Source organism: Tenrec ecaudatus, chromosome 14 (assembly GCF_050624435.1).
Source record: "Tenrec ecaudatus isolate mTenEca1 chromosome 14, mTenEca1.hap1, whole genome shotgun sequence".
Lineage (NCBI taxonomy): Eukaryota > Metazoa > Chordata > Mammalia > Afrosoricida > Tenrecidae > Tenrec > Tenrec ecaudatus.
The window spans coordinates 70,200,011-70,214,313 of record NC_134543.1 but is presented as its reverse complement, the minus strand read 5'-3'; the positions used below and the strand labels follow the sequence as shown (position 1 = coordinate 70,214,313).

Genomic DNA, 14,303 nt, shown 5'->3' with positions numbered 1-14,303 from the left:
TCACCTCCGCTATGTCATCAAGTCCCTGTCCTTTCATGTCCCTCTGTATTCCCAGAAACAAAGGTCACAGAGCCAGGTCAGGGAAGTCAGGTGTGTGGGGCAAGAGGGGCATGCTGCTTTTTGCCACACACTGGTGCACTGAGATGGCTGTGTGAGCAGGTGCATTGTCATGGTGGAAAACCAGTACCCCATCTGCCACAATCAGGCATTTTTGTTGCACGCATTACGCAAACTTTTCAGAACCCCTAGATACACAGAAAGCTTGATTAACAGTATGAAGTAGTTTAGTGGAGTGGACTCCAAATGCACTATCCCCCTCACATCAAAAAAACAAATGAACATCGTCTTGATCTTTAATTTCACTTGATGAGCTTTTTTTGAGGTGAGGTGTCAATGGTGTCTCCACTGGCTTGACTGATGTTTGGTTTGGGGGGGTCATAAGAATTGCATCATGTCTTGTCACCAGTAATGACGTTGGGAAAAAAGTCTGGGTGCTTTGGAGCTGTTCTTTCACAGCCCAGCATATTTCCAGCAGCACTCGTTTTCCTGGCCAGTCAGAACCCGAGACACAAATTTCGCAGTGACCCTTCTGGCTCCCAACTCTTCTGTTAAAATTCGCTAAACCGAGCTCCAAGACAGTCCACATAATTTCTCCATCTCTTTAATTGTCCGTCATTGTTCTTCAAGCACAGGCGCATGAATTTTGTCAACATTTTTGCCCATTGTGGGAAGCTGAAAGACGGCCAGAACAAGGTTTGTCATCCACCGACATTTTACCTTTTTTGAAACAAGAAAACTACCCAACACCTGAGTTTTTCCCATAGCACTGTCCTGGTAAGCTGTGTTCAACATTACAACAGTTTCTGTAGCATTTTTTTCCCGAGCAGGAAACAAAATTTCACAGCTGCACACTGTTCTCTTAAATCGGCCATCACAGAAAAACGAGGTTTCAGGAAACTACTTTTACGAAAAAATTCACTGTTGACTAGAGAGACCCTTCCAGGAAATACCACTGGTGCACTAACTAGCTGATCGATGCTCGCCTAGTGGGGAAAATGCTGCTACAAAAGCTCCACTCAGCAGTGTTTTACAGTGTTTTTTTTTTGGGGGGGGTTATCCCATTGTAAAACTCACATATCATACATTTCAATAGTTCAATTATATTCAAAAGAGTAGTACAACCATCCATCTCTACAATCGAGTCCAGGACATTTCTTCTTCCTGGTACTTGTTGTTAACTACCCTTTGTCGCCGGCCTTCCATATTAATCTACTTGTCTCCATAGGCTTACCTGATCTGGATTTCATACAGAGAGAAAAAGCCCTAAAACAAAAATGAAGACACAACACAAACAGGCCAACAATAACAGAATGAAACAGAAAAACCTCCATCAAAAACAGAGCAGAAAATATAAACACTGAGGCAATTATACATCGGAAGAGTCACATTTTGACCTAACGGTAACTGCGGGAATCCGCCCTACAAGGTACCATATATACTTGAGTGTAAGCCAAACCGAGAATCTCTGAGGCACCTAATTTTACCACAAAACTGCTTTAAAACTGTGCTGGGAACTTGGCTTACACAGTCCTCTGTCTGATAACAAGGTCTTTCCCATTTCTGGTCCATAGAGGGGATTCAGCAGAGGCGTCACTCACATAGGGGCTTTCACTGTCTTCTGCAACCTCCTGCACACCTGGGTGTTCAGAATTTACACTCTAACACCATTCCCTCCTCTGGGTTTTTATTAAGTACAATTCTTAGGTTACACAGGCTGGTGTGGGCTTCGCGCACATCTCACTTAGAGGGCGGGTTGTTTTCACACAAGTCTTCAAGATCTCAGACGCTATTGTGTGTGCTAGCTGGGAAACGGCTTTGCTATAGCACCTATTTCTTCAGGGTCCGCTTCATGGGTGCAGATAAAGAGCAGGGCCATGCCATAAGAACTAATGGCTCTTAGATTAAGTGTGAGCTCAAAATCCACTCACATACGTACGGATATGCCCTGGTGGCATAGTGGCTACGCATTGGGCTTCAATCTTCAAGGTCAGCAGTTTGAAATCACCAGCTACTCCATGGGAAAAAGATGGGGTTTATACTCTTGCAAATAGCTCTAGGTTCAGAGGCTCACAGGGGCAGTTCTACCCTGTCCTTTGGGGTTGCTATGAGTTCACATGGACTTGATGGCAGTGAGTAAGATTTTCTGTTTATATATGTCTCTGGCTTACTTTAGAGACATCATTATCATTTCCCTGCAGGTCACTATGAATCACAACCATGGAGCACACGGCAGTTCTCTTAGTGTTCCCATTAGTTTAGCCAATGGCAGACAATTTAAAACACTGAGAAAAAGAAAATATACACATACAGGACATGTTTTTCAGACCAACACACAAGAATTATTTGTGCAGATTAACAATTTAGGTGACTGGACACTATGCTAACAATGAGGGTTGGAGATACGGCAAAATTTTCAATAATGCCCATTCATAAAGGCCATACATACCATAAAATGGGCAAGGGAGTATGAAAACAGCATATACATGATAGTATTTACCAGGCCATTTACCGTGCACCCTCACACAGCGAGAATTTTGGACCCAGGTCCCATGACTTCCACATCTATAGTCCTGGGATGGTTGTTTGCTTCTTCTCACCCGGGGACATTTCGGCTTTAGGCTCACGGAAGTATTTCAGTTCCTTTCATCTGTTATGGGGGTGTTTAAGTAGAGTCCAATTCACCTGGTGAGAGTTCCAAATCAGATCCTTCTGGTGTGATCTATCAAGTCTTGGGTGGCTTTAGTAGGTGACCTAGGTCACCAAGGGCTGAATTCAAATTAGGTCAAAAGAAGGGACTGACCATATTAGAGAACTGATTCTCCACTGGAGGTCTATGTTATTCGGGGGGACTGTAGAATAATGCTGCAGGGCAGAAACGGATTGGTCCTTTACCTTTCTTCTCGTCATGGGCAACTGACTCAGTTGAGGCCTCCCTTATGGAAGTGGTGTTTAATGTGTGTAAATATACAGTACATGAGCTCTAGGCAGGCACATGACCCTGTTGCCTGGGAAACTGGAATAGAGGATTATAAGACGAGAACAGAAGTCTGCCTTTTTGTCTTGGTGTTTATTTTTATAGTAGTGGTTTCATACAATATTTAGCTAACATCCATGAACTTTCTAAAGCCTTCTTGTGTCTTTTCATGCATATATTTACCACCATTGATTCCATTCCGACTCAAAGTGACCACTGAGAACAGGAGAGAGTGCCCCTCTGGAGTAGCAAGCAAGCCCTGTGGTTAAATGCTTAACTCGCTGCACTACCAGGGCTTCTTTTGCTTATACTTAGAGTTACACATTCTCATACATTCATTTGTTGGCGGCGACATTCATTTTAGGTGATTAAGTTTCTTACAAGCTTGGCATTTTCTTAAAGTTCTATGCATCTAATACTATGCTTTACTAGTGGTACTCAATAAATATGGCTATTAAAAAGACAAGGTAATAATATTTTTCTTCATAATTTTTTCTATCATCAAGTAATACACAGTATATATAAATAGAATTATCTGAAATGATTGCATGATTTATATATCTCACTTTGATAATAATAAGTGTCATTATTTAAAATGTTCTTTGATTTATGGCTGTAGTATCTATAGCCAACACATAATTATTCAACACCAACAAATTTGGTTTGAGGTGTTGGGGATACATGCAATGTTGGGGATACAGTTGTAAACAAAACAGAGACAAAATCCTTGTCTCTATATTCTAGTGGAAGGAGTTAGACAGAAACTTACAAAAAGAAACACAATAGGACCATTTTAAATGGCTGTGCTCTACAGAAAATCAAACAGGTCAACGTGACAGTGTGAGCAAGTGTATGGGAGCTTCTTTAGCTAGGATGATCTGGAAATGTCCCTGAGGAAATTTCATGTGGATTTGACACTAGAACAATGACGAGAGCCTGGAGATTTGGAAGAACTTTTCAAACCGAGAGAACACTAAGTGCACAACTCCTGAGAAAAGAATTAGCTTCACATGTTAGAAGGCTGTAAAGGCAGCCAGGGAGGCCTGACTGTGGTAACTGTAAAGGAGAAGAGAGCAGAAAAGTGGCAGGCAGCCAGTGAAACCATGTAGGGCACCGGGAAAAGCACAGCGAGGACAGAATTTTATTTCACGTGCAAGGAGAAGCCACTCTATGCCTTCCAAACTGCCCCACTCCAGTGCGGAGATAAACTTGGTTTGAAACTTTAACATCCTCTGGTTTCATTATCCGTTTATTCTTGTTACCAGAGTAGTTAGAGAAACTGGGGTTAAAGAGAGAGCCTGTGATTAAAACAATTATTCTGTAGAAGGTTGTTATATGTAAAGGGAGCCCTGGTGTTGCCGTGGTTAAAGCGCTTACTGGCTAACGGGAAGGTGGCTGTTTGGACCCACCAGCTGTTCCAAGAGAGCAACCTGGACAGTCCGCTGCATCAAAAGTGAGAGCCGTGGGAACCCTAGGGCAACTTCGTTCTGTCCTGCAGGCTGCGCTAAGTCAGAACAAACTGCATGGCAGTGACTGGGTTTTGTTTCCGTTACATTTGAAACTGAGACTGGTAGTGCAATTTCACAACATTTGTTAACGGCAAGTTTATCTGCACAGTGAAATATATTATTTTATTATTATTCCTTACTTGTTTTATTAATTTGCTTTCCAGACTCTAGCCAACATACAGTTTTTTGGAAATATCATTTTATTTCTATATTTCAAGGAAAAAATAAAAAGAATTGAAATAAGACGAAGCAGAAATATAATATCTATTATATGAAAACTGTTGTGACCAAATTTCAAGACAGAAAATGAAATATTGTGCATTACACTAACAGTATTTCAGAGGAAAATGACTTAAATAAAGTATTTCTTTTCCTTCTTTTGGGGGATCCAGGAAATGAAATGATAGACTACAGAGTCCAACTAAGTATGTTACAATTATCTCAACTTGATCTTCATCAAACTCCTGCAAGGACGATTCAACTCCCTGGGAAGCAGAGTGTCGGCAAGTGGCTAGCACGAGGCGACAGAGGAAATGAGAGAGACTCCTGTGAACACTTTACACCAATGCTTGCACCACTTTTGATTTTTTAGGGGTGAATAAACACAGCTAAGTGAAAATTATTTTTAACCATTTTCCCATCAATCTTCCTCAGGTAGAGGTAATTTATAGAACAGTTGGCTTTAACTGGGGTTATATCAGGATTTTTGATCTGGTGGTACAATATTTCTGAGAGACTTGTCTAGGCAGAATCTTTAATTTGTTCAAAAAGTATAGTACGCTATGCAAAATCTGATGCTGCTGTCCCGAACCTTAGCAAAAGAGTCTCTTTTCAAGATATCAAAGTGCTGCACTTAAATGGGTCCAAAGACATTTGATACATATTCTGAGGATCTTTAAAATTAGAAAATTACCACACATATTATATATTTTTAAAGTCATAGCTAAAATTAATGGATATAAATGATTTTCTCCTATTAAGTTTAAAACAAAGAGCCAAAGTCATAAATAATTCTAGCTTGCCAGAGGCATGGCTATTTCTTTATACTGACTGTCGACTATCTAATTCAATTAGGGGCATTAAACTCCATGCTGAGGCCAACAAGCTTTACTTCCCTCAATATTACACTTCAACCAGAGCTCATTAATGTGTCAACTGAATGGATTAACACACCTAAAGATATATGTACCTAGGAAAGAGGGGACAATCTAATGATATCCAATTGTTCAAAGCCTCAACTTATTATCACTAATGTGGAATTTATTAGATTCAGGAGAAAAAATACCAACACAGTAAAATTTTTTATTAAGGAGAACTGGTATAAGACAACTTGCTGCTACATTAAGGTTACACATTTAACCTTCTGTCAAAGAGAATTTCATGCTACAATAGAGCTAACACATAATACCATTATTTAGATACATCTTTCAGACTAAGACAACAAGGAACACATTAAGGGCAAGCATCACATAGATGAGCGACTTCGGCAAAATGGCAGACTAAGCATACAAGTTACCCAGACCTCGACTACCACATGTTACCTAAGCCCTCTAGAACAAAGATGAGACTAGATTATACAGATATGGATGATAATTTTGGAAACCTGACCTTCAGCGTAAGGGTTAGAGAAATGGATTGAACACTGACTAGGAGAAGAAGCTGAGTAAGAACCAAGAGAGGAGACACATGGAAATAGTGAATTATCTCATCTGGCCAGAACTTTTGCAAAACTGCGCAATCAGTACAGGAAACAGACACCACAAGCACCTACACTGGTGGCTGGTTGACCCTCCCTGAGTTTATTCTTTGAAAGCTTCTGGTGACCAGAAACATGGCTAATCCCTACCTTTGAAATAGGTCAAAACTCAAAGCAAACTCACGGTAATGGAGTCGATTTCCAGCCATATCAACCTTATACAAAGTTTTCTAGGCTGTACATTTTTGGGGGCCAGAAGCCTCATCTTTCCTGGAGGAGGGGCTGGAGGGTTAAATCACTGACTTTGTGGTTAGCAGCTGCTGGGGCAACAGTTCTTCTAGCCAAAGTCTTGAACTGTCATTAAATGACCTTTCCTTGCATAGGTCTGGTAAGAAGGTGGGGATGATACTGATAGGATTCAATTGGGACTAATTATGAACAGACTCCCCTGGGATAACACCCTATTGCATAAAAAATGAATCTCTGAGAAGCAGAGATCTCATTAACAGCAAGAGTGGAGGTTCTCCGGACTCAAGATCCCCTCACAGTGAAACTCCTGGATCCAGCAGACAGCTGTAACATCAGAGGGGCGGCAGCAGCAGCAGCAGCACCAAGAGCCATAGCACGGGACAGAATGATGGACTTCTAAGTCACCGAACAAGTAAAGCTGAGTGCTTCTGTGTTAGGAGGCTTGTGGAGTACAGTCCTTCTGCAGCTGGGTTTGCTGACCCATGGAAGCGAAGCTGAGTGCCTTCGGGTTGAGGCTTGCAGCAGAGTTGTATGCCCTATGGTCATTTATGAGCACACCTAAAAGAGCTTTGAATCCTGTCCCGATTAACAGCTCTACGCCGAGCATTTCTCAGTGCTATTATATTTGTTAAGACAAGGCGGGTGGCATCATCGCCTGCTGGCAATTCAACCCTCCATTTGAAAGATGTGAACTTTACCTCCAGCAGAGCAAGCAGTGCCAAACAGGGGACCTCTTCCGATACATTCCTGGTGGACAAGAACTACAACCAGCAGCCCCGTTCCCAGCTGCCCTCTGTGCCCAAGTGAGTCCTTCTATGGATAAGCACCCTCACCTAAGCTACCCCCTAAGTTTATGTAAACTCCTCCAGTCACCACCAGGAGCAATAGTAACTCCATGTTTGCTGGGCTTCACTAATTCCTCACCCACTGCAGCCCTAGTAGCTCCTTGGATGCAAGAGTGCATGGCCCCATTATTTCCCCACTCTGGGTCTTATACCCACCATTGTCTTGCTTTTTCTTATTTCCTTTTCTTTTTAAAAAATAGTTTTATTAGAGGCTCATACAACTCCTATCACAATCCATACATATATCAATTGTTTAATGCACATTTGTACATCTGTTGCCCTCATCATTCTCAAAACATTTGCTCTCCACCCAAGCCCCTGGCATCAGCTACTCACTTTTTCCCTCCCCTCCCCCCTTTCCCCTCCTTCATGAACCCTTGATCATTTATAAATTATTATTTTGTCATATCTTGCTCTGTCCCACGTCTCCCTTCACCCACTTTTCCCCCAGGGAGGAGGTCACATGTAGACCCCTAAAATCGGTTCCCCCTTTCCAACTCACACTACGTATGCCTTCCCAGCATCGCCACACACCATTGGTCCTGAGGGGACCATCCGCCCTGGCTTCCCTGTGTTTCCAGTTCCTATCTGTACCAGTGCACACCCTCTGGTCTAGTCAGACTTGCAAGGTAGGATTCGGATCATGACAGTGGGCGGTGCGGGGAAAGGAAGCATTTAAGAACTAGAGGAAAGTTGTATTTTTCATTGTTGCTACGTTGCACTCTGACTGGCTCATCTCCTCCCCAAAACCCTTCTGTAAGGGGATGTCCAGTGGCCTACAAATGGGCTTTGGGTCTCCACTCCACACTCTCCTGCTCATTCACTATGGTAAGATTTTTTGTTCTGATGATGCCTGATACCTTGACACCTTGTGATTGCACAAGCTGGTGTGCTTCTTCCATGTGGGCTTTGTTGCTTCTGAGCTAGATGGCCGTTTGTTTACCTTCAAGCCTTTAAGACCCCAGACATTTTATCTTTGGTAGCCAGGCACCATCAGCTTTCTTCGCCACATTTGCTTATGCCCCCAGTTGTCTTCAGCGGTAGTATCAGGGAGGGGAGCACACAATGACATGATTTTTCTGTTCTTTGATGCCTGATACTTTGATCCCTTTTCTTTATTCTCACCTCATTTTCCCTTCTCTTTCTTGCTTCGGTTCATATTTTCCCCTTTTAATTGTATTTTTTACATTTTTACAACTTACACACACACATTTTCTCTTATTTCTTCTTTCCCAATTTTTATCTTTTTTCTTCCCTTACTTTCCTTTCCTTTTTTCCTTTTTAGATGTTATTTTTTTACTGCTTTTTTCTTTTTCCTTTATTATTTTAGGTTGTTATTGCCCCTTCTTTATCCCCACCTCGTCCCACCCGATGGGAGGCAGCAACTATGCCTGCACAACCCACCCTCACATGTACTTCCTGCAGTCCTACCCACGGAGTGAGAGCTACTAACTGAACACTTCACCAAAGAAGACATTTGGTGGCCAATATATAAAGAAATACAATGATCATGTTCATTTTCTATAAAAGATGTGCAAATCAAAGCAAAATACTTTCACTCAAGCATTAATAGGAAGTGAACGAACAGGAGATGGGAATGATAAGCAAAGAGTTTGAGTAAGAGGGGTGAGGAAGTGGAAGGACGAGGAGATCAGACACCACCCAACCTCCTTTACCACTTCTGACACGAATCACCCTTTCCACTCCACTATTGGTCAGGTTCAATAACTCATCGCCATGGTCATGCAGAACCTGAGAACACCAATAACTACAGGATTTATTAAGTGAACAAGTTATAATTCAGAAGGAAGAAGAGGAGAAAGTGAAGAAACCTAAGAAATACTAGGCAAGGTTTCACTTTTTAGAAAAATTTTAAGTTTCTCATTAAAAACAGAAAAATGTGGGTTGAAAACTTCCTCGAGGTATCTTCTGTGGGCACACTGGAGGGAGTACTTTTGAATTCCTCTCTGGTAGCTAGCAAAATGGTGGTGGAGGTTTGAAAAGACTTGGGCAATCAAGCTGATTCCATTGTATCCCTTATAAATTTGAGATAGCAAAATCCATTTTGTTGATTTGAGGTGCTGACTCATAGGGACCCTATGTAAAACAGAACGAAACACCATCCAATAATGTACCACCTTCACAATTGCGCTGATGTTTGAGTCCACAGTTGCAGCCACTGTTGTCAATCCATCTTGTCAGGATCTTCTTCTTTTTCAATGTTTCTCTACTTTGGGAAACATAATGTCCTTTTCCAGGGACTTGTCTCTCCTGATAACATGTCCTAATTATGTGAGATGAAGTTTCATCATCTTTGCTTCTGATGTTACAGCTTTCCGCTCTTTCATTCCCCTTACCTACTCTACAATAAGAGCAAGTTTCAGAGTCTCTTCAGACATCCACCTTGATCTTTTTCTTCTTTCCTTTCTTTTAAATGACCTTTTGACTTCTGCATGAATGATATTCCTGTTGCCATTCACATGTCATCAGGTCTTTTGTCATTAGTGTTCAATGAAACAATGGTATTTTTGAGAGCTTTTGGAAATTCACATTTCAGGTTTCATGGACTTATTTTAATTTTCTCCAGCTTCAACTTGAACTTACATATGAGCAACTGATGGTCCGCTCCACAGTTTGTCCCTGGTCTCATTTTAGTTGTTGATATTAAGTTTCTTCTTACCGATATAGTTAATTTAATTTCTGTGTATTCCATCTGGAGAAACTCACATGTAAAATGGCACTTGTTATTGAAAATAAGAATTTACTATGAAGTGGTTAATCTTTCAGAATTCTATCATGTGGTCTCCAGTTTCATTCCTAAGAAAGGCCATATTTTCCAACTATAGTTGATTGCTTTGAGCTTTTGCATTCCATACACCAATAAATATCAATGCATCTTGATGGTATGTTTGATCGATTTCTGTCTGAAGACATTGGCAGAATTCTTCAATTTAGCATCATTAGTTTTAGTGGTTGGGGCATAAATTTGAAAAATAGTTGTATTGACTGGATTTCTTGCTATGTGGACAGATATATCCTATCACAAATAGCATTGTATTTCAAGGCAGATCTTGAAATGTCCTTTTAAACCAGTGGTTCTCAACCCTTGGGTCGCGACCCTTTGGGGGGTGGTGGGGGTCAAATGACCCTTTCACAGGGGTCACTCAATTCATAACAGTAGCAAAATTGCAGTGATAAAGTAGCAGCGAAAATAATTCTATGGTTGGGAGGGGTCACCACCACGTGAGGAACTGTATGAAAGGATCACAGCATTAGGAAGGTTGAGCACCGCTGTTTTAGATGACGAATGCAAGGGCATGCCTCTCGAATCTGTTATTCACAGCATAGGAAACCATATTATTTTCTGATTCCAAATAGGGAATACCAGTTCATTTCAGCCTAGAATATCAATCTTTAAGCTTCCCATTTCATTTTTCACAATTGCGGATTTTCCTTGATTCATACTTATACATTTCAAGTTCCATTTTTTAATAGCTGTTTGTAGCAGTCTCTTTTCATTCTGAGTCTCACCCCGTCAGCAAATAAAGGTCTCAGAGGCACTCGTGCAGTTCTGGTGAGCTGCTGTTTGAGAAGGCAGCTCTTCCTCAGACCTACTTTGAGTGCCTTCTGCCCTGAGCTGCTCGTCTTTTGGCACTGACTCTGACAGTGCTCTGCTGCTATGCATGATGGTATCTGACAGGGTTTCGATGCTGCCCAAAAGGTTATCAGTAGCTAATTCCGCCAAAGTGGACAGGCTATTTCTTCTTCATAGTCTGTAAGCTTTGCTGAAACCTGTTCACTTTGGGTGAACCTGATGGTATCTGAAATACCAGTGTCAGAGTCTTTAGCATCACACAAGCCACCACAGTATGACAAAGTGACAGACAAAATTGTTAATTTAAATAACAATACATTATTTTTTGTCCCGTGTTAGTTTTTATTTAAATTATGATACAGCATATGCTACATTTTAAGTGATTTGAAATAATTAGTTGTTTTTCAATCAATATAAATGTCATTAATTTGGGAATTGAAAAGTAGTATTATCCATTTAAATAGAGATTTTTAAACTTGTCATGTCATCTTTTTGTTCCTCTATAACAATATAGCTCCTAAAGATAGTTTTGGGTGAAAAGCACTATGACCCAAAATAGTACTCGATCAACTATGACATTTATATCTTAATTTTCTTAATTATTAGGATTTAAAATTCAAAGCACTTACTTTCTTGGTCAAAGAGTCATCAGAACCAGAAGGCATTCTTGTTGACACATGGAACACGACTTCTACTGTGGAGGCAGCAAAGTACGGAGTGCTCAGCCCTGTGCTTCTGTTCTTCTGCAGCCCTCCCATAAAGCCACAATGGTTTGTGAGGTTTACCTAGAAGCAATCAAGAATCACAGAAGTTAACCAATCAAACCTCTAAACTGTTGAAAAAGCCCCAATTAAAATCCTCACTTTGAAGAGACAATGGGAACAAAGTGTTTTGCGTATACCAACCAATGCTTGACCTAAAATTTTTAATTAGAGCTGATCCACACACTGCTATTTTTTTCTTAAGTATTTGAGGCTCTCTAATTAGTGGGATTTAATTAAGGAAAAATCAACTGCTCTGTACTATGCATCTTTTGTTAGCATACTAGGTGTTAATGGTACATTATAAAGGATGTGTGGGGACATTTAGGCCAGGTTAACAAAGAAATACAAAAAAAACTCCAAAAAACAAAACCCAAAACAACCGGAAATGACTTGGAATAAAGTAATGGCAATTTTGTAAAATGATTAGGTGTGATATATATTCAGCTAACTCCCTTCTTGGTTTGTAAATATTCAATGGTCCAGAATAAAAATATTAAAATGCAGAATTTAATTACTCTTCAAATGCTTTAAAAAATTACTAATTAATCTGTGCATTGATATTTTTAAATATCTTATTTCCCTTGTTATAAATGTAGTATATAGTAATGTCAAGTTCATTGCACTGGACAGTATCCCTCATACTTGTGCAATGCTCAGAAGCTAGCCACTGTTTCCACTGTAGAGAACTGGGGAAACACAGGACAGGAAGGAGAGTGAAAACCATGCAACGTGTCATCTGTTCAGAGAAAACCATTTATGCATATACATAAAAATATTAAAATGTAATTATTTTAAAACGGAGAATCACAAAACAAATCCAAGCACCACATGAACTGAACATGTCTCAAAGATCAGAGTCAGTTACTAATGGCTGCTCATGATAGATTAGTATTAATAGCACTAGTATGTCTCAGTTTTTTATATTTTTATAAAAATTTACTTAGTAATATATTCACATATTAAACAATTCTTAAGACACTTTAAGAATAGTATAGGGACAGTCTGATCTCCCCTGGCTTCATGGAGTTGATTCTGACTCAGTAGCCCTGTAGATCAGAGCAGAACTGTTTCCTGGACTACAAATCTTTATAGGGCAGAAAGCCTCATCGTTGTCTCACAGACCAGCAGGTCTCCACTATTCCCCTAGTGGTTAGCAGCCCAGGTCGTAACCCACTATGCCACTCAGGCTCCTTCTTGACTTCACAAGGGACAAGGAATATCGAACTTACTGCCCTAGGCTGATTCCTATGAGGTTGAGGTCAGACAACCTCCATTTCTTTCTTTTTTAATACCAATTCTTAGACCAGCCATCCTTTCTAATACACTCACTATTCTCTGCTGGGTTCAATAATCCACTGCAATAGCCAAACAGAATTCAGTCCACACTCATGACTACAGGATTCATTAAGGAAAGGAACAGGTTACCATTCAGGATCAGAAAAGACAGGTTTTTGGTCAAGACCGTCTCTTCTCAGTCATTCTCATAGGCAGGCCTCCTGCTGGCCCTCAATCATTCAGTCGTGCAGCTCCATGGCCTCTGCCCTGCTTGGACATGCCCAAAGGGTATGCCACTCTGCCAAATCCCGCACCCACCTCTAGTTCTGTGGATCAAGAGACCTAGATTCCTTCCTTGCCTGTAGGCACCCCACTCTACAAGTGAGTCTCCACCATAAACGGTCAGCTTTACTTGCTTCATGGACAGGGAAACCCACACTCTGTTTGGGACTCTAGATTCTCTTTCCTCTACTGCTGCCACTCACCAACTGCCAAAGCTATCTCCTAGAGCAAGGAAATTCCATACGGAGGACATTAGGGTCCAAAAGACACACTCTGCGCCTGGTTCTCCTTTCTTGATGGTAGTGAAATCCTCTATTCCTGCTTCTGAGATTTATGCCCAAAAGTATGGCAACATTGATCGATCCTCATGGTAGTTCTAAGATTTTAGTTAAAATTAACCTTGTTGTTATTGTAACCTATTCACAAATAACTTCAAACTCCATCATATAATAGCATCAACTCCTGCAGAGATCCATAAAGAAAAGAAGTAGTACTTCCAACTTGCATGGCCCCACACAGTTCCAAAGAGATGATGTGCTCTGTAAATCGCTTGGTGGAAGTTACAGAGACGAGGGCTAGAAGAAACCTCTCACGCTGGTACATCAGTACACCACAAGTACAAACAGGTTTCCCATGACAAGTGTCCCTTCCGACTTCTTTCCTCCAGCTTCTCAGTTACACTTCTCTGAAAGCAATTTTTTTATGTATTCTTCCAAAAATATTCTTTTTTATATGCACTTGCACATCTTGGATAATACTCCATATTAGTCAATGAAGAACTTCCTCTTGTTTTTGGTTGCATGAGTGTTTAGCAGTCAATTTTACGGTTATGTAATAATTTATTTATTTATACTCCTCCAAGGAAGATTTAGAGAATTTAGACTGTCAATGCTCCACTGAATATCAATGAACATATGTCACAAGCAGCATTTGTGAGACTAGATCCCTTTTTGTGAAAAGTGGAATTATAAGTCAAAGGGCATGTGTATATGTAACCTTGAAACATATTACCAAATTCCTTTCCATAAATTACACCACCAACAAGTAAGAGTGTT

At 40.6% G+C, this 14,303-nt stretch overlaps 1 protein-coding gene across 3 annotated transcripts in view; it reads right to left on the bottom strand.

Moving 5' to 3' along the window:
* The window catches only part of RALGAPA1 (Ral GTPase activating protein catalytic subunit alpha 1), a 193,055-nt gene that overhangs the window by 40,376 nt on the left and 138,376 nt on the right, over positions 1–14,303 (bottom strand). For all 3 annotated transcript variants that reach the window (XM_075531079.1, XM_075531077.1, XM_075531078.1), the window contains exon 36: positions 11,557–11,712. In XM_075531079.1, coding sequence (XP_075387194.1) covers positions 11,557–11,712 — 156 coding nt within the window. The remainder of the gene's footprint in view (positions 1–11,556; positions 11,713–14,303) is intronic.